Source organism: Drosophila gunungcola, unplaced genomic scaffold (assembly GCF_025200985.1).
Source record: "Drosophila gunungcola strain Sukarami unplaced genomic scaffold, Dgunungcola_SK_2 000071F, whole genome shotgun sequence".
NCBI lineage: Eukaryota > Metazoa > Arthropoda > Insecta > Diptera > Drosophilidae > Drosophila > Drosophila gunungcola.
In genome coordinates this window covers 140,453-165,436 of record NW_026453234.1, presented here as the reverse complement: position 1 = coordinate 165,436, position 24,984 = coordinate 140,453, and the positions used below count along the sequence as shown (strand labels likewise).

General features: G+C 36.7%; 3 protein-coding genes across 5 annotated transcripts; 2 read left to right on the top strand and 1 right to left on the bottom strand.

Moving 5' to 3' along the window:
- The first annotated feature begins 823 nt into the window (after nt 1-823).
- Nucleotides 824-22,542, top strand: LOC128264462 (chondroitin sulfate glucuronyltransferase). 2 transcript variants are annotated; one of them, XM_052999947.1, is made up of 7 exons: nt 824-1,615; nt 2,152-2,187; nt 14,969-15,622; nt 18,788-18,943; nt 19,413-20,015; nt 20,081-20,576; nt 20,878-22,542. In XM_052999947.1, exons 1-7 carry the CDS (start codon nt 1,394-1,396, stop codon nt 21,213-21,215), a joined length of 2,505 nt encoding a protein of 834 aa, XP_052855907.1. In that variant the 5' UTR covers nt 824-1,393; the 3' UTR covers nt 21,216-22,542. The 2 variants fall into 2 exon arrangements, with proteins under 2 accessions (XP_052855907.1, XP_052855908.1); XM_052999948.1 differs by lacking the exon at nt 2,152-2,187 and having other exon boundaries at nt 825-1,615.
- Nucleotides 5,453-7,202, top strand: LOC128264479 (ferritin heavy chain B). 2 transcript variants are annotated; one of them, XM_052999973.1, is made up of 2 exons: nt 5,453-5,893; nt 6,646-7,202. In XM_052999973.1, the coding sequence occupies exon 2, from the start codon at nt 6,712-6,714 to the stop codon at nt 7,069-7,071; it is 360 nt and encodes a 119-aa protein (XP_052855933.1). In that variant the 5' UTR covers nt 5,453-5,893; nt 6,646-6,711; the 3' UTR covers nt 7,072-7,202. The 2 variants fall into 2 exon arrangements, with proteins under 2 accessions (XP_052855933.1, XP_052855932.1); XM_052999972.1 differs by having other exon boundaries at nt 5,460-5,889; nt 6,646-7,191.
- On the bottom strand, nt 22,454-24,480 carry LOC128264481 (probable alpha-aspartyl dipeptidase). Its single transcript, XM_052999976.1, has 3 exons — nt 24,225-24,480; nt 23,127-23,687; nt 22,454-22,635 (listed from the first exon to the last, which is right to left on the bottom strand). The coding sequence occupies exons 1-3, from the start codon at nt 24,323-24,325 to the stop codon at nt 22,575-22,577; spliced, it is 723 nt and encodes a 240-aa protein (XP_052855936.1). The 5' UTR covers nt 24,326-24,480; the 3' UTR covers nt 22,454-22,574.
- Nucleotides 24,481-24,984: the final 504 nt, after the last annotated feature.

Below are 24,984 nucleotides of genomic sequence, written 5' to 3'. Positions count from 1 at the left end.
TTTAAGCTTTGAATGCTAGTCTATTGGAATAATAAGGTATAACATTTCTGCTTCTGAGCATACCTTCCCAGAGTTAAAAATAATTTAAATAAAATATTTTTATTTGAGAATTTTTATTTAGCACTGGCTGCTTTTGCCTAGCTAATTACCTAAACAATAGATCCCAATTTGATACTTTTTAGTTTACCTGGGCATGTATTTTCTCAAATAGCAAGTACCTCAACTAGGTTAAATAACTATAACTTGTCTCCTTGTGTCCCTTTTACTTTATTAATTTATTTTGATTCATTACTTACATAAATAATAAATAAAATGCGTTTAGCGAGTACACCATCCACATTTGACGAAAACTTACTCCACAGCTAGCAAGGACACCGCCCTCAATTGGTACTTATTTAAAAATAGCGGCTAATTATTTTAATTATTTTACCCATTTTTGTATGAGTTCCATAGATTTTAATTTACGATTTGGCGTTTAGATTAGCAAATATTTTTTACAGAGATCACTGGCGTCTATAATAAATGAGTTTGTACAAAAAATGGAGTAGGACTGTTGACTGCGTGAAAGAGCTGGAGTGATATCGATATTTAGTGGCGTCACCCTCCGCAGGTAGCGAAGACAAGCTCCGCCATGAGCTAAGATTCAGATATGGAAAAACAGACTAACATTTATGTTAAGAAACGATGATTAGTGGGCAGCGCTGCGGCAGAGGGAAAGCAAAGTAGAGATGGAAAAACATCGATGGAGCCCTGCCAAACATCGATGAAACCGATGGTTTGAAAACATCGATTGACATCCGTCGGCATCGACGATTCTCCACCTCTATCTTGTTTACTTTGCGCGCAGCGGAAAAACCGGGCCGAAATTCGCCCGCTTGATTTTTTTTATTATTTTTTTTGTTCGCCCGCTGCCCCGCCTGAAAACGGATCTTTTCGCCGCAAATTGGTGTAAATCGAAAAGGGCGATCGCGCGCGGTTTTTTCAGTGTGTGAAAATGTGTCGAAAATGAAAGAAGCGAAGGAGGCGCAAAGAGAGCGAAAGAAAGAAGTGCGTGCCGACAAACGAGAACGGCGAGAATTGCCAAAAATAAATAAAATAAAAAAACAGGCAAAGTTAAGTGCAGAAGGGCGAAAGGAGAACGAAGAACGAAGAAAGCGGCAAAGAGAGAGCGAAAGCAACGGAAAGGCAACAAGTGGCGAAAATGTGCGACTGACAAATTGGTCAAAACTCCTGTTCCTCGCTCTCTCGCTCACACTCACACTCTCTTTCTCTTTCTCCCTTGCCCACGCACATCCGAAATCCATTGCTATCTCCCTCTCGCTGTATCGCTTGTGGGAAAAGAAACAGGAACAGTCGGTCAAGTTCAAGTGGGAACGGAAGGGGAAAAGGAAACATGCGGAGACCTGTTGCGTCTTTAAATCGAAATCACTACTTCGTCATCGGCTTGGTCCTGGGCCTCCTGCTCAGCTTCTACATTCCGCAGGACATTTGGGAGCTGGTGCAGCAGGAGGAGTGTCCGCAGGAGGCCGCCGAGAATCTGCTAATCGAACGATTTGGCCAGGAGTTCGAGCCCCATCTGAACCTTATCAACAAGCCGCTGGCGGCCAAAAAACCGGTAAGTCAACTGTTCCCAGTACTTTAGACGTGATAAGTGCCAAAGGATCGCCTTAAGGATAAAAAGTTTATAATGTTATAAAAGTTAAATAAAGATTATTTTTGCAGAATTATAATGATTTCAAATATCCTCAATCCTTTTCCTAAACATTAGAATTCTAATGTAAAAGATTCATTTTGATAAGTCTTTGAAAAACAAATAGTAATGCTCATCAGGAATAAAAATGCTAAATTTATTTGTGTAATATACACTTGTGCCAAAGAAATGTTTAAAAGAACGCTCTAATATTTCTTATAGCCTTGTTTATATTCCTAATGTTTATTTAAGGAAGCAAAAATATTCCTTAACAATCTTGCAAATAGGCAATTATATTTTGCTGGTTCTCATCAATAAAATGTTAAATATATTGTACCACAACATTTTCATCGCATGAGACCAAAATAAGATTATCGGATACGTAACAATAGTAGTTATTATTGCTAAACATAAAGCCTTTCATTTATTAAAAAAAATTTCACAACTTTATTGAATTGCAGATGCAGAAATTTATCCTACACCCTGCTTCTTATTCGGTAAAAGATTCATTTTTAATAGCTTTAACCATTTCCGCATGAGATATTATTTAATAATATTAATTATACTATTATGGATTTGACAAGACAAGTTAACAATTTGTAAATGTTGCTTTTTAAGAAATCTTAAAATGTTCCCATTGATGCAAGTTTATATTGAAATTACTGTATTTAGACAAGAAGTGATGTGCTAAAGATAGGGTTAAGTCAGCCCTAAAGATTATTATAAAGCGACCTAGACATGAAGCTTTGTTGCTCACTTAAGTTTGTTTTTGATGCCAATTAATTGGCTCCCAATGCGATACATGTTGGCTTATGAATGGATTATTCGACAGCCAATTGCAATAAGACTGTGAAATGGTAACCAAAAAAATACAAATGCTTAGCCGACGCGTCGTCGGCATCGGCCACATGTCTCATATATCAGGCATCAGCCATCGGGCAGTGCTGATAGCGCTTTATTGACCTTCCTGCTTATCGCCGCAACGCCACACTCAACTACACCGAATTTCTTTGCCCAGAATAGATTAAAGCTTATCCTATCTCAAGAAGATGGCTTTCAATTTTTAATTGCCCTCCAAGAATTGTAAAAAGAGACAATACAATTGCTAAAACTTAATTGAGTTGGTTAAGGAAATACGAAAATCTCTTGGGATTCCTAAATGAATCGTTAGAAAGGTGTTAAACTGTTGCAAAAGAAAGAATTTTAGTTAAGTTGATAGGATTGCTAACCTTTACTGTTCTGAATTAAAAAGTCATAATGTTTGGTTTAAGTTCTGAAAAATATGAAAGTATTTAACCAATATAAAACTATTTATCATAGATCCAAGTCCAAGCAACACGTGTGTAAACTGGGTTCTCAAAATCGGCACACGTATGCCTCGGAATGGCCTCTCTAATTCGTAGAGAAACCTCTCTTTATCATACAAGTTATAGTTTCCGAGCGAGCATTGTAATTAACACCGAACATTTGTTTCACATATTGCTTTAAGTATTTTCCTGGGGCAATGACCCATTCCACACTGCCCATATGGGTTCTCCCGATTTCGCCGATTAGTCGTAGACCCTGTTGTCCAGTGTTCCATTGTGCTTCAATTTTCGACCGTTTCGTTTCAGACGTCACTTTATATTTTTCGGCTTGAATTATTCCACTTATCGATGAATTCTCGCAAACAAACTCAAGTTCCCACTCTGCGATATATTTTATTTATTGTGGAAAAGCTAAGCTTTTTGGCGTGACTTGTGGAAAGTTCTCAAATTGCCTCTGCTTTACTTTTCCTCTATTATTTTCCTTTGCCAGGTCGCATTTAACAGTTTTAAATGAACTGCGGCGGTAAATTCCAGACGATCGGGTGCTCGTAAATTAAATTTAAATAAATAAACCCATAAATGTTAACTGATACACCGTCCGTATGTATTGTAAATTACCCCTATATTGGTACGCCGACCAAAACCCCAGTTTATTGAATTAAAAAGAGTGTGCGAAAACAGGAGATACTGCCAACTGAGCTTGAAATACGCTTAAAAATCAAAGAAATAATTAAAAAACCACGAATAATTAACAGTTTTTTTAACAGTTTTTGTGAGTTTATTTATTTATAGTTATTGTTATCCTAGCGCTACAAGACAAGTCTTATAAATTAATGCACTTTTACCAAATCAATATAAAATTTCAAAAAAACCATATACCTTTTAGCAGGGCATCATCACGACAAAGACTCAAATCGATTAAATATTTTCCTGTGGCGTACGCTTTTTTCCACCTCATGTTCAGCAATTTATGTTGATTTTTTATTTTATATGCTGCGTTTGCGTTATGTTCAACACGTCGGATATATATATTTATTTTTGTGACGCCGCAGCTTAATATAATGTTAATAATTTGTTGCACGTTTTTATGACACCGAAAACTGGATTGTTGCCATTATTTTGGAGGTGATGTAAAAGTGTCACCGAAGTTGTCATACAGGTCCCAATTTGCACTTTGCTGGGTCTTCTGGAGGGAATTCGTAATTTAAATAAGAAATTTTTGTGAATAAAAATTAATATTCTAAACACATGAACACTTTAAAAACTGTAATACAATACTGGATGATGCTAACAAGTTATTTTATAGTAATTAAACCTGTTCGACAATTTACTTAATAATATAACTCTTTAAGCATATAAAACATTTTGCAATATTTTTTCTTTGCTTGACTACTAGTTTTATAGTGCACTTCAAAGTGTTGTTTATCATAGTTTTAAATACAGCTTACTGCTTATTTTGACATTTTTTTTAAATAAATTGTAATTGCTTATAAGTTTTTAAAGCTATTAAGTCAAATATGATCCACCTTCCGTAATCAAGCAGACGATACTGAAATTCTATATTATTACAGAACCTATTCTTATAGATTGTTTTTTCCATTTGAACAATGATTTGCATAACTCTTACGTGTTTTTTTTCGGTTTGGTTTTTTGTGTGTCGGTGAAATTGCTTACTTATAGCTTTATTATTGCCTTTTTTATGAGGCGCACATTGCTCAAGAGCGACCATTTCATTGTTGTATTTTTTAATGTGCGTAATGAGTGGATGTTAGTATTAAACTACGGGTAGGTCTGGTCAGTTGATCACAGTGTCTTAGATAATGTCTTCAAACTCCGGCTGGAATGATCTTCAAATTGCCAATACCCTAAACTCCTAAAATTAACTTGATTCTTAGTCCCGGTAATAATTACAAAATAAAATCGTTAAGTATAAAATATATGAGTTTTATTCTGTGTGACGAGAGTTTAAAGTAATCGCTTGAGGGAATCTATAGTCGACTTAATAGGTACCCCTCAAAATATTGTTCTTTTCTTTTTGTTTAAAACAAAGTTTTAACTCAATAATGAAAAATCTTTAATAACCTAAAATAAAACACAATATTTGAAGATCTATTAACTTAAAAAGTTAATTGTTGTTATACACAATTTAATATTTTGATGTTTTATAAAATTATTTATTTTTACAAATGTTTTTCATTCTTAATGGCTAACACTCTGAGAAAGGGTATCACAAGATTATACAAAATTCGGACCAAAGTCGTCTTCCATTCACTTAATAAAAGACAATAACTGCGTTTACTTAGTGTGGCCCCGTGTGTCCGTGTTCGTGTGTACTTGTTGAAGTTAAGTCAAACATATCTGGACAGAGATATATATGTAGGTATATGGTATATATGTGGAATACGTATATGCGAACGAAGCGAGAGCGATTGTGTACACACTATTGCTAAGTGGAAGTTAAGTGAAATCAGAGCCGGCAGCACTTTGAACTCTAACCCACCGTTTTTTGGCGGTGGGTCAGCGGATCACCACCTCCCCACCTCACGATCTCCATGGTCGATGAACGATGTGGAGATCAATGGACGGATTTGGATGGGCCGCCTCCGATCGCTCGACACCTGTCCAAACCGACCTAGTTGGCATTTCAGACACTCTGTTTGTGTTTTGGCTTTCAATTCAAAATTGTATGGGTTTCTAAACTTAAAAAAAAAAAAATTTCTGGATCTACAAAAAAAAAAAAAAAAGAAAACGAAAGACATGGCGTTGTGCTTCCGCAACATTAAGCGCCACATGTGCATGCTGATGCGTCAGAACTTCGCCAAGAGTTGCGAGAGCAAGCTGAACGACCAGATCAACATGGAGCTGAAGGCTTGCCACCAGTACTTGGCCATGGTGAGTAAGTATCCGGAGCCAGGATACGGGATATTGGGTACAGGATGTAGTTGCGTTCCAGAAAGACGACCCAGAAATACCCAATGCAGACTTTGCTAACCAGCGAACATTGTATTCCGATGTTGATACAATATTGCACAGCTTTCTTAGATTTAAAAATCGTACGTCAACGTACTGATTGCTAATGGAAAATAATTTTAAGCATCAAAACTTTTAAATATTTTTCAATGTTGTTATTTAAAAATTCAGTTCTTAAATTTGAAAATCACCAAAAAGGAAATGTTTGCTTATGTTATTTGTTTAAGATCCATTCAATTTAAAAATCTTTAATTATTTATCCATATATAGAAAATATTTAACATAAAGAAAAACAGAAAATAATTTTCTAATTTAAAGTTTAGTCTCGCGAGGTTACACTTAGAGAAATCCATAGCAATATTTTATTGTAATAATAGACATGTAGCGTTTTTTATAAGATATAAGCGGATATTTTATAGCACGAACTAGACTTATTAAAAATTGGCAAGGCTGTTATATAATATTTGTAAAGTATTTGCTTTTCCGTTTTTTATTAATTCTGAACAACATTTTAAGAAACCATTTTTTGCCAAGACCTAGATTCTAAATCTACATTTAGTTATTGCTAATAAAAATCGTAAGACTAATGGAGACCTTGAGCCACAAAAGTTCAAGCTATGAAATTAATCTTAATTCTAATTCTTTTCACGGGATAAAAAGAATATTCAATCTACGTAGGCCTACCATTTCGATCGTTCGGATATCAGCTCTCCGGGATTGCACAGGTTTTTCCTGCAGTCGAGCATGGAGGAGCGGGAGCACGCGGAGAAGATCATGAAGTACATGAACAAGCGGGGTGGTCTTATTGTTTTGAGCAGTGTACCCGAGCCGTTGCCCTGTTTTGCCAGCAGTCTCGATGCCCTGAAGCAGGCCCTCAAAATGGAGCTGGAGGTCAATCAGCATCTGCTGGATTTGCATACCCTGGCTGGTGAGGAATCGGACCCGAATCTGTGCGACTTTATCGAGGCGAACTTCCTGCAGGAGCAGGTCGACGGTCAGAAGATCCTGGCGGACTACATCTGTCAATTGGAAAAGGCCCAGAGCGATGTGGGTGACTATCTGTTCGACAAGTATATGGGTGTTGGGATGCATGCCAACAAATGAACCTCTCGAAATGGACCACCATTGAAGAAATTTGTACAATTAAATGCCTCAACCATGTGTATTGAATAAAGAATTGGTTGAACCCCAAAGATCGTCTTTCTGGCCGATCAATAGGTTTGCTTTTTCTATGTCCACTTATCAGCCGACTGGCTGGCGTAGCACTAGGTCTATAAATATACCCGCTTATCGGGTGTACAAAGTTGCGCAAGATTTTAATTGAAAATGAAAACGAAACCGAAACCGAATCCCAAAACCAAAACCAAGCCGAACCAAATCAAGAGGTAAACCCGTAACAATGCGATTTGCGTTCGCCAATATTTGATTAAATGGACAAACAAGTGAATCTAGATGGAGGAGAAGCAAACAAAACCTATTTGCGAAATACTAAATCTCCATCGGGAGCAAATTCTGCCACTCAATTGGTGATGCCATGAGTCAATTGCTTTATGAAAGCCAAGATATGATAATCTTTTCATTCTATAAAGATAAAAGTAAAAACAAGTATGACATAAAAAACGTTTGTTTTCCGATTATATAATCAAACGATTGAAACGTGATGATTAAGAAAAGCTTGTCATATGATAAGCACAAGTGACGTATGAATAGTAGGTTATCTATATAGAGAAAGATCCTGGAAATTAGTAAATCAATATAATCTTAAATATTTATTAAAATTACAAATGGCTTGTACTATTTTATTGCTTAGATCACGATGCAGGAGTAAAATGTTTCAATTTTGTGGATTATGAAAAAGTATTTAACCTTTAACCTTTTGAATTTAAATATATTTTTGAACTATGAGATCATACAAACCAGAATCTATTGTTTCCTTTGTTTATCCTACAAATATACATTTGTGATAAATATTGTTTATGGATGATTAAATAAATTCTTTCCTTAAATTAGGTATTGTGAAAGTTTTGCATATCCTAAAATTGATTAAGTGGACTTCAACGATCAGTGATTGTATGTTAAACTATCTTCTAATTTATAGTTATCTTTTAATTACTAAAAATTACCGGACATATTTGCTTAACTCAACAAATTTAAATCTATATAATGCTATTACCAGAAGCTCGAATTTAATTCTCCATGATCTAATCTGAACAAAACTGAAGTCATTCATAATGAACAGAAACAGCGGGATGTGGATGTGGTTTCTATGGGCGACGACGATCCGCTTGGGAGTTGGGGCATTCCCACAATTGCCACTGAACTCACCCAGATCGGGCAAATCGGACAGATCGGGCAGATCGGCAGATCTGAATGGTAACATCTTGGCGGGGCTTAATTGAAAAGCGCGTCGCATTTCCGGTCTGAAGTCTGAGGCTCGAGGCATTTATTCGGAGGCAGACTGTACAATACGGTTCGGTACGATACGATATAGTACTGTTGCGGCCCCAATAAATTGCCATAAGCCCCTGGGGACTTGACTAGACTTGATGCCTCCCCCGCGGGCGTTAGAAAAACTCGGTGTCTGGTCGACGGCGCACTTGTCCCAATTAAGATTTGTCCAATCCAATACAATTTGCAGCTGCACAGCTCACTCTCTCTCTTTGTCTGAACATGTAAAAAACGAGCCGAGATTGCCAGCTGCCTATATATGCTATATGTACCTGATCCGTACGCCATATGTCTGGGCAACTGCACATATGTATTTTTTGTGATGCAAAGGTGTCGACTCTGCAGTGGCTGAGTGATTCAGTGGTTTAGGCAAACAAATCCAGACATCTGTCATTGAGGCAATCAATATAAAGCCGATTGGGGATTGGATCTTTAAGACTTTTATGTTAAGATCTATGGATTCTATTAGATTCGTTAATAAATACATTTTACAAAAGAACGAAATACCCAATCAATATGTAAGCACAGTTAATTTTGTATGTGAAACTATGTGTTTTGTAAATAAAACTTTTTAGATGAAGAAATTAAAGTAGACTAAACTTGCACACTAATAGAGATTGCAAATTTCATGATTTACCAATTCTCAAAGTCAGTCATTTAAGCTATAAAACTGTCATAGAATAAGTTAACTACACTTACAACCAACACAGCAATTCGATTCATAATTGAATCAATTACCATGGGGTTACCGAGTGCTGATCCGTTAATTTAAATAATTGATTTTAAATACGGTTCATTGACGTCTTTAATAAGTCGACTGAACAAGGGGGTTAAGGGCATTTGTGGATAAAGCAAAACCATTATAGTTTTTAATTCGAAAACAATTTTGTTATTAACACTTATTGCATAGGCGTAGGAAACGATTTTTAAAAAACACTTTCTTAAATCCAACAACAATGAATTAGTCCCTAATGGTTTAAAAAATTAGAAGTACATATTATGCCTGTATAACCCCTTTCTATTGCAAGCCCACTCAAATCATTTAATTTATTAGCTCGCAAGCGATTAGTTTAAAATAGTCATTTATCTAATTAGAAATGTATCAATAGTACATCAACTAATCGATCACTTAATTTGGATTGTTGAATTATCGAATCACTTTTGATTCTATAAAATCATTAATTTCGGATAACAAATACACTAGCTCTAAAAATAGATGTGCCTTAAAGCTTGAAGAATGAAAAATAAACTACTTATAATCGTTGGCAAAATATTTGTTTTAATCGTTGGCACAATATTAGCTAAGCCTTATTCAAATAAACTAACCCCGTGTTAAATCTCTAGCATGCTCCAGATATCACTCATTCGGCTCATTACACTTTGCCTACAAAAGCAAACACACCTTAAGTAGTCGCCATATAAAAAACTACACCATCGGGACTATGGCTATCTGGAGATTTATTACACCAAATGCCGACGACGACGACAGGAGTCATATAATCACTGTGCGGGTACTGTGAACATTTTATCGCGTCCTAAGTTCAAGTTTAACCCACTCCCTGACTCATCAAGCCAAAAAATTTAAACCAACATTTGACAATATGGCAAGCTGTAGGAATACTTCGAACTGATACTCTTAAATTCGGGAATATTATCACAAAGGTTATTCGTTGTTTTGAACGGACAATATATTTCAATCAAAGTTAAAACTAATTGCTTGGTTAAATAATGTTTCCGTACAAAAAACGTTAAATGATGTCGAATATATGAACTACTAAGTGAATTACCTACTATATTCAAAATGGTGTCAAATAAACATATGAACTAATAACTGAATTATCTGCCATTTAATTAACTTTCTTAAACTTTAAGAAAATCGGAAACCAATGATAAAATTTGTTATTTAACATTAAGACCATTTCGACATAACGATATAATAATAGATGATAAAATATACAGAATAACCTATTTGCCTGTATTTATCAGATATATATTTTATACATATATATGTTGTTGGATATTGTCATGGCTGTGTTTTTTGTTGTTTCTCTTGGAAAAGAGACGCCTTTACTGCATGGGCAGCAGCAGCAAGTAAACAAACAAAATCCCTATCAATGTGTGTTTAATTAATTTTTGGAAATGGAAATTGAAATTGGAAATGCCTTTGGTTCTTATTCGCCCGATGTTTTGGGTGCCGGTGACGTCGTCTTAGCAATATCTTTCCGCTGATAAGGCAGCCAATCGATAAGGCGGTTAGCCAGTTGGCTCGGTTGCTGGTTGCTCGGTTCGTCAATAAAAACTCTTCCTAACCCTTTGGCTCACTTCCGTTGTTGTCATATTACGTCACAAGGTTGTTGAAAGCAGTTGTTATCTTTACCTTTAACTTGGCCCACGTGCCCCAAAGATTTCCTCAATCGGTGGCGCGAATTTATCCGCCAGCGGGAAATTTATTAGCCATTCTCGGGTGTGTATGGTTTATGTGGAATTTGGATCAAAGATGCGAACTCATTGTTCAGGTGAACAAACCTTTTAGTGAATCACATTTGCGCCTGGCACGGCCTTGTTACGGAATTGTTAAAAGCCGACAAGTTTTTAGGAACTGCTTTACATACATATATAGATTTACAGTGGCGACTGGCAAACTAACGACAACAAAACACAGTAAAACATTTTTTGTATTCTTATCATAAAATATAAATGTTATGTAATTGAAATTTTGTAAAGTAAACAATGCTTTCATTTGTCACATCAAAAAAGTTGTATCTCAAAACCTGCACAATAATTAACAAAAATCACATTCCTTCCAGCTTTTCGGGTAATACAAATACAAACAAACAAAGATTTTTAAAACAAATAAATTTTAAATTTCAGAAAAGAAGCTATTTAAATATTTCAGCTTATAATTTGTTTTTAAACGTTAACACATTCGCCTTTAAAGCGATTTCTTAGTAACAATATTAAATAAATACATTTCGTATTAAAATAGCTTACAGCGACCACTGTTTTAATGTTGATTTTTTGAAAAAAGTTTATTCATTGAGTTTCCTATGCATCATTCATATTTAGAAAAGCATTTTTATTTACCCAAAAACGATACAAAACATCCAACCGAACAAGCACGAATCTCGAGAGCGATCTTAGCCCAAATGGACGTTGTGTTTTTTTTTTGGTGTTATTTTACCCGTGGTTTATCTTTCGGCGATATTTACACATTTGATGATTGGCAAATGTGCGTGTGCGTCCCGTCTCTTTAGCCCGAATCTATCTGTGGTATTGGCACAAGGTCAGTTTTAGATCTTGAACCGATCCACTGTGGATCAGCGGATCAAGCTGTGACCCCATCGCGGCAATTAAAGCGCCACATGGACCCATTAAGTGGGCAGCGATTGCATACGCAACGAAACGAGGTACTCGTACTGCATTGCCTGCAATTCAATTAAATACGAATTGAAATTGAAATTGAAATTGGTTTTCTCGATCGCGCCTAACGCGACTTTGATTGGCCCTCCACAGTGAGAAAATCTTATTTTCATACGAAATACTTACTTAATTAATTTCAACTACAATGAAAATGTATAAATGTGTTTTTAAAATTATGTTACATTTTAAATCATATTTCTGTAGATAAATTAGTTAATATTAAGACTGAATAATATCTAAAATTATTATAGTCTTCTCTGGTTTAAATTACGTTTTTCTTCTGTGCTACTTAAAAAACACTTTTTTCAATAATGGGTTTACTACAATACATTTTAGATTTCCATAACATTTTTTTTCGGTGCTTCTTGCTCGCTCACTAATATAATACATATATTTATTAAGGTGATTACTGCTAATTGCCGCCGCAGACGAGTGTTTATTTTCATTCAGCTAGCAACTGTTGACGACACTCCATTCCGCATTCCCACTCCTCTCCTCTCTACCGCCAGAATCACTGACATCTTGAGACCCAAGCGTTTTAAGAATCAAAAAAAAAAATATTCATAGAAAAAACATTAAAAAATCAACAATTTAGTGTACCAAAAGACACACACTTTGTCTATAATACACAGAATTTCAAACCTTTTTTATTTTCCTAGTGGGATTCAATCTACTATTTACTATGTATATAAAGTTATTTATTTTCTACAAAACATACTCGATGTATTTGGGCTTTTAACATTTCAAAGCCCGTATTTTTCTTTTAACAATATTTTTCTAACTTATGTGTATAGTACACACATGTATATATTTTAAAAATATGCTGTCTAACCATTTCATTAAATGATTGATGACAGTTTAATTACTTTAAGTATCCTCTTTAATGTTGCTGGTAAAATGGTTACAAAGCAAAGAAATATTTTTTCTGTTTCAAATTTTATAAAGAGGTTCTTTGAGGATGTATTGAAATACTCCCTGCATGTACTGCGTCTTTTAAAAAACATGAAGTAATACCAATTGAAACTGACCCTGGCCAATCCGGCCGTTTTACGATGCCATATAAACACGGCAGCAAACAGCTTGTTTGCCGTTATTAAAAATCTATTAAGAACGATTTTTAATTAGCCATAATTCCTGTAAACTGCACACAGCCACCGTTCAACATTTACCTGGACAAAAAATAAATAAAAAAATCAGCAAAGTGCTTGCATAACTGGCAATTGTTTACTCAACGAACTCAGGTGGAAATCAAGGTGGAGGAGTGACCACCATGCACGCATCTCTTTGGGTCAACAGTAGGTTAAGATGGTCGCTCAGTAAATTACTTAGCCAGCTACATGTATGCAAATTTCGAAGGGCGGTTAAACGACCACTTAAACGCTTAACGAAGTATATTTACCTAATTTTCTTCTTTTAAATTACCTTGTACAGTGAGTCACAAAAGTTTTTTGGCGTAGAGCTATAATACAGTTCTGCGAAATTCTGCCAGTACTCAGTATTCCATTAAATTCCAAACGAAAGCAGAAACACAATTAAATTATTTGTAGCCATATATTAGGTGTGCGTTTGTTTATAGCTTCGTATTGACAGCAGTCTTATGGCAGTAAATACTAAAGAATATTTTTAATTTTAATACAAACAAAAGAAGATTTACTGAACAAACTTTGTAGAAAATTGTTAAAAAACGTTTTGAGTGCGACAATGAACTATATGAATATATTTCATATTCCTCCGTGTTCTTACTTCTTAAAAAATAAATGGTATAGTTGACTTTTAAAAGCTTATTGCTGTCTTTAGAAAATTGTAAGCAAATTTAACTAATCCAAAAGTATTATAAATTAATATTAATTCGGACTTAAAATGCCATACGTCACATGGTTCTTTTAAGACACAATAAATAATATGAAAATATTCCATTTGACGTGACCAGAGAATCCAGTTGTCAACTTTTAAAATCACATGGTATTAAATCCATGACCTGACATTATCATCGGTTCTAGGCATTCTGGGAAACGCAATCGGTAACATTTTTCTGCTCAGTCATTAACACAAAGATAGTGGATAAAGTTGTTTTTCGAGGGGAATTCCTCGTCACCGTGCCAAACTTTGAACAGTCATCTAATCGTAAAAAATAAGAATTAAAACTTACCTTCAAGTGGGCAAAGAAAACTGGAACCACTTGAATAAGATGTTTTACGAGGCAGTTGCCTTAAGTACATTAGCGTGGAGGAAATAGATGTAATTGGCGAGATAAAAGACCCTTAACGCACTTTTATTGGGTTGAGTGCATGTCAGCAGCTAAAAATAGGCAGGTGGAAACGGAGAGATAATATTACTCATATTGCTGGGAATTGTTTAATCTTAACAGAAAATACTACATAGAAGCCAGAAGTTGGATTTCTAACGGAAATAAAAAATTGAATCAAGATAGCTTTGGTATATTTCTTTGGAACTATATTAAAATATATTACAATCGTATATCACAAGCTAAATAAAAAAACAGATTCTTTGAAGGAAGGCGATTCATGTTAAAAATAAACTAGTTTTCTAAAGTCACGTACCGTGTTTGGTAATTATAGAACCAAAGTCTTCCCCTTACCACAAGCAGATCAATCTGCTTGGATATCAAGAATTTATTCACCCTGATGCGTTGGAGATGCTTTCCAGATAGGTTCTCCTTTTCCATTTCATCGAATAGTTGAGCTTTGAATATGATTCCCGAAACTGGAGAGATTGGTTGTTCCAAGGGTCTTGTGTTTGGCATTCCATTCTTCTAATTACAAAACTAAACATTTACATTTACTGCCTGATTTTGAAAAGCAGAATAGCACATTAGAAGAAAATGTTTTGCAAATTATTGCTTAACATTATTTGTTGGAACTCTTAAAATGTACTTAAAATACCGTCTGGTTTTGTAAATCGTAAAAGTAAATTTATTTGTTAATTTTTTTATTACAATGAGAAAAATATAAAAATTTGCTATTTATTCTTAACTAACTGCTGACAAATACCAGTTTACCATTTACCTAAATGAAATTTTCAATAGAAACTAAGTATCTACAAATAATAATTTCAATTCTGTTAATTCAATACTTTTTTTACAAAATACTTTATTACGTTTACTGTTTTGCAGGTAAAAAATGTGATTCGTCCGCGCTACTATTCCTCGGAACTGGGGATCCGCGAGAAGCTCTTCATCGGGGTGATGACCTCGCAGGAGCACATCAACACCTTTGCGACGGCCTTCAACCGAACCACGGCCCACCTGGTCAATAAGATCAAGTTCTTCATCTATGCGGACAGTGTGAAGACCAACTACAAGCTGAAGAACATTGTGGGCTTCACGGATACGCGCGAGAGTCGACGGCCATTCCACGTGGTCAAGTATATAGCGGACAACTATCTGGATGAGTATGACTACTTCCTGTTGGTGCCGGACACCGTCTATGTGGACGCCCGCAAGCTGGTGAAGCTGCTCTATCACATGAGCATCACATTCGATCTGTATATGGGTGGTGCCCGGATTGGTTTGGATCCGGCGGGCAGTGCCTCCGCCGATGGCCAATCGAATGAGCCGCCGGCGAACGAGGAGGAGGCCCCCGGGACGAGTGATCGCAACTACTGCTCCCTGGAGGCGGGCATTCTGCTCAGCAGCAGTGTCATCCGTAAGATGCGCAACAATCTGGAGCGCTGCGTCCGGATTGGGAGCACCAGTGACCACAGCGTCAACATTGGGAGGTGTGTCAAGTACGCCAGTCGGGTGGCCGGATGCCAGGAAAGCTTCCAGGTGAGTCCCCGTTCTCGGAAAGAATAAGTGGATAATTTTCATTATCCTATAGGTGCATATGATACAAAGTATATTACTCACATTTAAGTTAAATATAAAATCATAATATCAAATGCAATGCATAGTAAATTGCAATGAAATCATATTATGAAAAACGCTTAAACGGCAAACAAAAAAACTTATCCCCAATTTTTATTATATCATAGGTACATATCTGGCTGAATCCAAAATTTAATATGCCCTTTTTAAGTTAAATATGACCAATATCCTATTTTAAATATTCAATTTCATGGTTAAATATTAAATCAAAAGCGAAAAATAATTTAAAATGAAAATATTTCGACTTACTAATTTTTTTTTTTATCAGCGTAAATACTTTGTCCCGAAGGAGAATAACATTTCCAAGTAAATTGTTTTCAAAACAATTTTTCAATATATTTTGATTATTTGTTTTATCAGTCTTTCAATGAATATATTAAATAAATCACAATTTTTTCTAGAATAAATTGTATATGCTTCAATTAATTTGCCGCCTGCTTTTTAAGCTATCTCAGATTCTATTCTGTCGTGCAATCTGGACGGTCTTCCTAAATGTCGTTTTTATTTATTTAAACAATTTGCTATTGACTGAAAAAGTACAGGCAGACAGACACACATTCGAACATACAAATTTATCTTGTTCTTTGGTCAAAAAAAATCAGTTCATTGATACACAATATCAGTGGTACCAGTTCAGCTTTTTTTTTTCTTGAAAATTATAGCCCTTTTGAAATTTACAAAAATATTGGCTAAACATTTCAAAATTAAAAATAATCCCAAAATATTAGTATTCCTACAAATATATTATAATGTTTCAGTAATAATTCGTATACTAATACGCAAACGCATTCAAACAGCTTTGGTTCTTTCTAAAAACTCGACCAACACTGCTGAACAGTGACCCTGAAAATCCAAAGAAAATAAAAAGAGTCAAGCACCAACAACAAGCAAAGATACTCTCACACACAGTGACGTACGTTCTATGTTTTTAAAGGGGTTTGCCTTTGTCCCATCGTCTAAAAAATTATAATTTACTAAAATACCAGTTCATTTGCAAATAATACAGTATTGTCGATTTAAGAAAGGCAAGAACTTAAACGAATTAATTTAACTTAAAGGCTTTGTCCATTCTGAAGGTTTTAGGCTAACTTTAAAATTCCACTCCCAAATTCGTTTGTTTGTTTATAAATTTTTTTAACACTTTAATTTCACCCAAAACAAGACATAAAATCACAAAATTTGAATAGCGGTCAATGCTAGAATGACAAAAAACTCTCCTATGAAAAAGCATATTTTCTTTTTTAATTTTCAATGATCAGAAGATTTGTTTTAGCAATGTTCTTTAATACCAGAAATTGAATTAAAAAAAAACTTAAGGTCGTGTATTTTTTATTTAAATATGTTCAAATTTCCATTAAAAAAAAAAAACATAATTTCTGATTGGACTCTGGGGCTTAGGCCCCCATAATCTTCACTTCGTACGCCACTGGTCGAACAAATTCACGCAAAAAGCAGATGAGCAACCAAATTCAAAGCAAGACCAGCCTCACTCAGTTGATGGACATCACAGTTTATTTAATTTCCAAGTAGCAACACAAGAATTTCTTTTCCGTCGATTAAGTGTGTGCGTAGGGGGCGTGGCATTGGGCGGGGAGGCTGTGAATGTTAACTTCACATCGTGACAGTTTGAGAGCAACTACTTAAAGTCTACAGTTAAATCGTAAGATAGTGGTGTTTTCTTTTTCTTTATTTAATAGTTACAGACATTTGTTAATTCCTCTTTCATTTAAAAAATATAGTAGTGATTTGTAAAGTCAAAAAAATTTGAAATATATTATTTTTTTCCTTAAGAACTTCATGAGTTTGGATTGCTATCAGAAAACTCAAATTTTTACACATTGAAATATGTAAATTTGTTTTCAGTTCTGATTTAAAAATACATTTTTAAAAACCCAAAAATTTAATAAATTAACTAGCAAACACTGTACTTCCTCTAAACCAAAGCGAAGGTGTGGTGTCTCTTACTCATTATCGATTCTGATTATTGCTCTATTTATGTATATGACCTAGCAGCGTAGTTTGGCATAAACAGTCGAAGAACCGTGAGTAAATGGAACTTTTTAGCTGGTCGATGTTGAGATGTTAGCTACACGTTCGTTTGATTTCGATTGGTTTGTTTGGATTTGCGTTTATTAATGCGGTGGGGCAGCATGGAATGATTTATTTCCTATGTGTGGTTTCTGCACATCAGCGTACGTAGGGTTAAATATAATACCAATTTCAATTGAAGACGTTTTTGTCATCTTTTCTAGGGACCAAAAATATGATCAGTTGAAAACAAAAAAATTACCATTTCTAAATTTTTTTTCGAGATTTTCGTTTCGTTATGTATTTATATATTTTATATTTCGATTACCTTTCTTAATTAAAATTATGCATGGAACAAATGTAATCCAAAGATTTGGTGTCGATATTAACACATCCAGAACTTTCAGTTGCTTTAATAAATAGAATAAATGATTTATAATATTAATATCGATAGAATCGATGATTTTGATTGAGCTATGAAAATACTTTAATACTTTAAAAGTTATGTTTTTCGTTGATTATTGAAACCGTTTTTAATGTTTTTATTTCGACTGCAGCTGTCTAAACAAAAACGCAGATATGCAAGTGTGTTTGCCGGAGTGTTCCGCTTAATTAACTGCCCTAAAGAGTTTGCTTAACGGCGTCTTCAAAAGCTGGTCTGCGGTCCATTTTGCCGGGGAATTGATTAATGTGCGCGGGCCAATTAAAAATGCTCCGAATGGAAAACGAGGGCGGGAAATAATGCACAGCGGGTTGGGAAAAGGGGGCAAATCCGCGATCGAAATGGCTATCTTTGTTCCATTAGTGCGACACTGTTAATTTAATTATGCTCGTTCTTGGCAGTCAGTGGCATTTTTTATGGATCGTAAAAAGGGATCGCTTCATGCAAGCATGTGGCATTGCAGTCGTGGGATCCCCAGCACGTTTACCCTTCCACGGAATCGTTCAGATCTTGACCTTGACCTTGGCCAACTCTCTCCATATGTACTATATACGATATATATATATATATATATTTGTATCTTTATTGCTTTGCAGGGCATGAGGCAGTATAGCTACTCTTTGGATGCGCCGGGCCGCCGACATCGCGACTTCAGCGAGTTGGCCAAGGAGGAGGCCTTCCGCAATGCCAGCACCGTGTATCCCGTCCAGACGCCCGAGGACTTCTACCGCCTGCACGCCTACTACTCCAAGGTGAATATAAAATAATGTGTATAGCGAGCACATCACTCAAAAGTCCGATTTTAAATATCGCTGATATCGAAAATTATATAGACTTAATCGATAAAATTTAAAAACCATTTTATAGAAACGTATTTAAAAAGATTTTAGTTTTTCTTGATTATAAAATACACACAGCGCGCACAACGCTACAGAAACCTATCTTTGGAGATACTAAAGTTCTGCGATTTTATAATTAATTAATAAAAACGATTCGGATCGATGAAATAAATTCAAAATAGTTAACTGAAATTAAAAAGTTTATAAAACTAAACTTTTTAAAATGGTCAATGGAAATTGCAACAGAATATATATTAAATAAATAATATAATTTAGGACTACCTCGGATAGTAAATATAATGCTTAATAGTCTCAGAAACCTCTGAATTATAATTCTATTTTAATTTTAAAATATATATTTATAAATCCCTTTGTTTCGCAGCACCACCTCGAGAAGGTGCAGGAGCGGGGCTATGCGCTGGAGCAGAAGTCATATCGCATCGCCAACGGGAGCATCTCGAATAAGATCCTGGAGATCCGCTGGCCACTGGGCGTGCCGCCGCCCAGTGCGCCGGAGACGCGCCACGACATCCTCACGTGGCAGCTGCTGAACGGGACGCACAGCTTCCTGCCGCACGGCAATGCGGAGCACGCGGTGGCGCCGCTCTCGCGGATCGAGGCTTTGGACTTTGCCAAAGTGCTGGAGATAGCGCTGCAGTATGCGGCCCTCAAGCATCCGCGATTGAGCTACCACAGCTTGCACAGTGCCTACCGGAAGTTCGATGCCACAAGGGGCATGGACTACCAGCTGCACCTCAGTCTGCAGGAGGGATCGGGCCGGAGTCGTCGACTGCTGGTCAAAAGCTTTGAGGTGGTGAAGCCACTGGGTCGCGTGGAGGTGGTCCCATCGCCATATGTAACGGAGAGCACGAGAATTGCCATGTTGGTGCCCGCCTTTGAGCACCAGGTGCCGGATGCTCTGCAGTTTGTGGAACAATATGAGAGGATTTGCATGCAAAACCAGGACAACACTTTCCTGCTGCTGGTGAGATCACACACACACAGTTACAATTTGTAGTTGCAGAATAAATCCTGCGTTTTACCCCATAGATCTTCATGTACCGCCTGGACTCGCCCAGCAAGGGTGACGAGGATCCCTTCAAGGCATTGAAGACGCTGGCCTTGGACCTGTCCTCCAAATACAAGACAGATGGCTCCCGGATCGCCTGGGTATCCATACGGCTGCCGGAGCAGCTGAGCAATCCGGTAGATCCGCAGGACTGGCTGCTGCACGCCTCCATGTACGGACCGCGCCAGCTGCTCAGCTTGGTGGTGGCAGATCTGGCGCTGCCCAAGCTCGGTCTCGAATCGCTCGTGCTTTTGGCCACCCCGGGCATGGCCTTCAAGGCCGACTTCCTCAACCGCGTGCGCATGAACACGATACAGGGCTTCCAGGTGTACGCGCCGATCGGCTTCCAGATGTACCCATGCCGCTGGGCGCAGTTCTGCCGGGAGTGCGACACCTGCGACGTCAGCCAGAGTAGCGGTTACTTTGATCGCCGCAACCACGACGTGATCGCCTTCTACAGTCGGGATTATGTCCAGGGTGAGTGGTGGCTTTGGTTTGCTCATAAGTGCATTGCACACTTGACTGAATTCCAAAAACATTCATTTTGTTGTTCACTTCGGAGTGTTCATTCACCCTAGAGTTAAGTTACTCACTTGTTCATTTACCCAGAATTTTCATTTGCTCACTTGTTCATTTACCCTTCATATGAGAAGAGATCAAGGGAAGAACTGAATTAATAAATAAATGGCAACTAAAGTGAGGATAGTTGCCAAGGGGTTTTTGATGTTTATTGGCTAAAATGACTTATCCCTTTTTTTTTTAACTACTCCAATTACAGCCCGCAAGCTTTTGCATCCGCAGGGACTGCCAATCATCCGCAGCGACCTGGACATCGACCAGTTGCTGTTGCAGCCCGGCGAGGAGACGCGACCACCGGGCGTGGAGAGCATCCTCGATATGTTCGTGGCCGCACAGCACTCGGTGCACATACTGCGTGGCGTGGAGCCGAACCTTCGCTTCGGCCAGGATGTGCGGAATCACCTGGCACGCGGCGGATCGCTGCCGGAGAGCCAGCCGGAGCGCTGTGGCCGGGAGCAGTGCATCCATTTGGCGTCCCGCAAGCAGATCGGCGACGCCATCATTCGCTACGAGGACAGAAGTATTCTGCACAAATAGCAGGGATCCAATCGCAACTTTCGCCAGCTCCAGCTCCTGCTCCTGCCTGTTATATCATCAGTTCCTTTTTAATATATTTCCATGTGTACATGATCGCGTGATTGAAGTGTGTGTGTGTGTGTGTGTGTGTGTGTGTATGTCGAATAGATCTTATGCAGGACTTATTATGCGCAATCTTATACTCGCACCCAAAAGGCTTAAACCCCATTTAGAAACCAATTTCGAAGGTGGCATCCAAGTGTAAGACCTGTAGAGGACCTTTCTCAATCCCAACTTAGTGTCTAGGCCTAGGCAATTCCCGTTGTTGCTTGCTTTAAAGTGAAACTTTCAATGCTCAAAATGGTAAACAGCAATTAGTTGTAGTTAAACTAAACGTAAATGGACAGTTGTAGGACAGTTGTTCGAGCCATTTCAAACAGACATTCAATTTTCGCATGTAAATACTTAGCATACGCCGCCTAACTCTATTTACAATTCCTATCTTTCATACGTTAGTCAGGCGCACCATTGACTACTATTTAAATGACTAGTTAAGCTAAGTGTTATACTACTACGATCTAAGTGAAACGAACGATGTGGCTGTACGAAAAACAAACAAATGAAATGCCGCCTTGCCTCAACGTGTTACAATCCCTATGAATGGGCTCTCTCAAAAACGGTGTGCCAAAAAAGGAAATATTATAGAAAAACTGGTATAAATTTAGGAGTGCTTACTTTCTACTTTGTCAAGTAAAAAATGTAAAAAAAAAACAAACTAGATATCGGCCAAGAGAATATATAACTCCGTCAACATAACGAAAAAGAAAGGGAAAACTAATTAAAAAAAAAAAGTATTGTTAAGATAATGCCACGTTTTTGTATGACAATAAAAATCCCATAGATGACTTTTGTAAATAAATTAACACACTTAAAAAAAAAACAGGTGAAATTGTATTTTAAACTTTGTATTATTAAGTGCTTGCCAGCTTCTCTTAGCCGATATCTACTGTAACAACGAGACTAGTAGTTAATTTTGACCATTTGCCAGCACATCAGTCTTAGCATCGAATAAGAAGTCTGCCAGTCAAATTCTTATTATTACGATTACGAAGGGGAAATTCGATTAATTTATTTCAAAATTTAATATATATATATATATGAACACTCGCCAGGAGAAGTCCTCCTCCCCTTGTCCCAAAAAAAAAAAAAATAAAACCTTTTTTTACATTTAGTCATAGTATAAAATTACTGTATATGTGTACTATTTATGTATAGGAATTGTTGTTATTGCAGAATAATACAAATTATGTATGTGCATATGTACAATAAATTTAGATGTTTTCTTTAACTCAATCGTTTAAAGTGGTTCGTGGTGAATCCTCATTTCAGCAGCAAGAAGCTCAGATCCGCTTGGGGGGCAAGCTCCTCAGCTTTGCCATCACTGCAAAAAATTTAAACAAATATATTTAATAAATGATGATAATATGAAATTATGATAATAAAAACATGAAAATATGAAATGTATTGGCTGAACGAAAGTAATATTGTGTAAAACAATAAATTTTGAAGGGTTTAACACTTATTTTAGAATTCTTCGTAGAATTCTTCAAAAAAATATATAAGAACTTGTTTAAACTTAATGAAAGTTTGAAATGTTTATTTAAATATTTTAAAATCAACTTGTGTTGATGTGCTCAAGACTTATTTGTATTAGAGAAGTTGGGACTATAGTAAAATTTAAGATCATTATTGTCATGGGAGTAACGTTTTGAAATTAGAACGTCTATGAGTTGTATTGACTTACAAATAGATTGGGAATAATATAATTGAATATGAACGTTTTTAATTAAATAAAAAACTTGTTTTTTAATAATAATGATATTAAGTATTAACTTTAATGAAACCCGTACGCCAAAGTAGAAATCGACTTACGGCTTAAAGAGCTTGGCATGGCGATCGCCCAGGAGCGTGGCCTTCTCGCCCTGGACACGGACACTGGTGCCCTCGCGCAGACCCAGCACAGGCAGTCCGTGGTAGGCCACGAACTCCTCAATTCGCTCGTCCCGCGTCTCGCCCTTGTGCTGGCTGCCCAGCTCCGGCTCCAGATAGTGCGGATTGATGTTGAAGGGGACGAGGGCCAGGGCCTCGAAGCTCGGCGGATAGGCCACCGGCATGTCGTTGGTGGTGTGGATGGATTTGGTGGCCACATTCGTGCCTGCACTGCTGCCCACATAGGGCAGTCCACGGTGGAGCACTAGTTCCCGGATCGGGTCGAGCAACTGCATCTCGTAGAGGGTGCGCAGCAGGACGAAGGTGTTGCCGCCGCCCACGAAGATGGCCTGTGCCTCCTTCAAAGCCTTTTCCCGATCCGCCTTCGTGTGCAAACCCTCCACATTGTATCCCCAGGGCTGCAGGGCATCCCGCACGGTGGCAGTGTACTTGTCATGATCCCGCAGAGCGTACGGCACAAAAAGCACCGTTTTCACATTGGCTCTGCAAGGAATTTCGATTTGGAAATTTTTTAGGACACAATAAACAGAATTTAGATAAAGTTAAAAAATTCCATTTTGTTCTCACTATTTTAAGATCACCTCATCATATCATTTTTAATTGTAGTACCCATTTTTTTTGACTTGAAGAAAATTATTTGACATCAAGATCATTTATAAAAGATTTCTGATCCCAAGTGTTATTTAATAGTAAACCTTTTTTAATGGAAACTTGATAACAACTTACTCTTTTGGTTTATATGTCTAATAAAAATGCAATTTTTATTTAATTATAACATCCAATTTTAGTAGAAAGTTAAGAAATATTTAAACATTTATAAAATTATCTATTCTGTTTTTTGATATTGATGATTAGGTTTTTATAAAAATACAATATATTGATTATTTAAGAGTGTTTTTGTGCACTTAACATAAAAAAGTAAAAAGTCAAAGTGGGAGCCTTAAAAAATACAATATAAATGCCAATTTCTTATGTATTAATTCATATTGCAACAAAAATAGCTGTATTGGTTATAGTTACCCCTTGAAGAGATCCTCCAGTTGACCGCGGGCGTGCTCCAAATATCCATGACCGTGCAAACGCGACGAGGAGAGCAACAAAATGTTCCGTGCGCTGGCCATTTCTTAAGCTATCTAATCGTCGGATTGAGTGCTTCACGTAGTCGAGCAGATTATTGGAGTTTTATGACCCGCAGCTAGGGATGGGCCCTCAAAATATCAGAATATTTTCCACAAAACAACCTTATCACAAAGCTAAAGTACAGCTAATGCGAAAACAGGGGTGCAGGTAAATATGATTTATAAGGGATACTCAGATCGAGTGCTCAAATAAATACTTATTTATATATAATTAATTTAGTTATTTTATACAAACGAGCTAGCCTGCTTTCTGGATAATAATTTGTTACTTTAAAAAAAAAACTTTATTTTTTTATAAATTTCTCAATTAAAAAATATTACCTTCATTTAATTTTAAAAATTTTTTAACCAGTTATTTAAGTAATATTTTTCTACAACTTTCCTGGAAACTTTCTCAAATACTCTTTACTTTTAATTTTATTACCCACTCTGAGTGTAAAGTATGGGGCTTGAAATCCCCACTGCCCACGTCAGTGTCTGAAAAATGTATTTCATTGCATCCCTGAAATTGCAACAGCTGAAAATATATCGATGTTGTATGTCACGATACCCCTAACCGAAGGTATGGAATTCTTTACAACAGAAACGATTTTGAATTTTATATAGCAAATATGTATGAAACTAAAAAAAAATTAATTCTT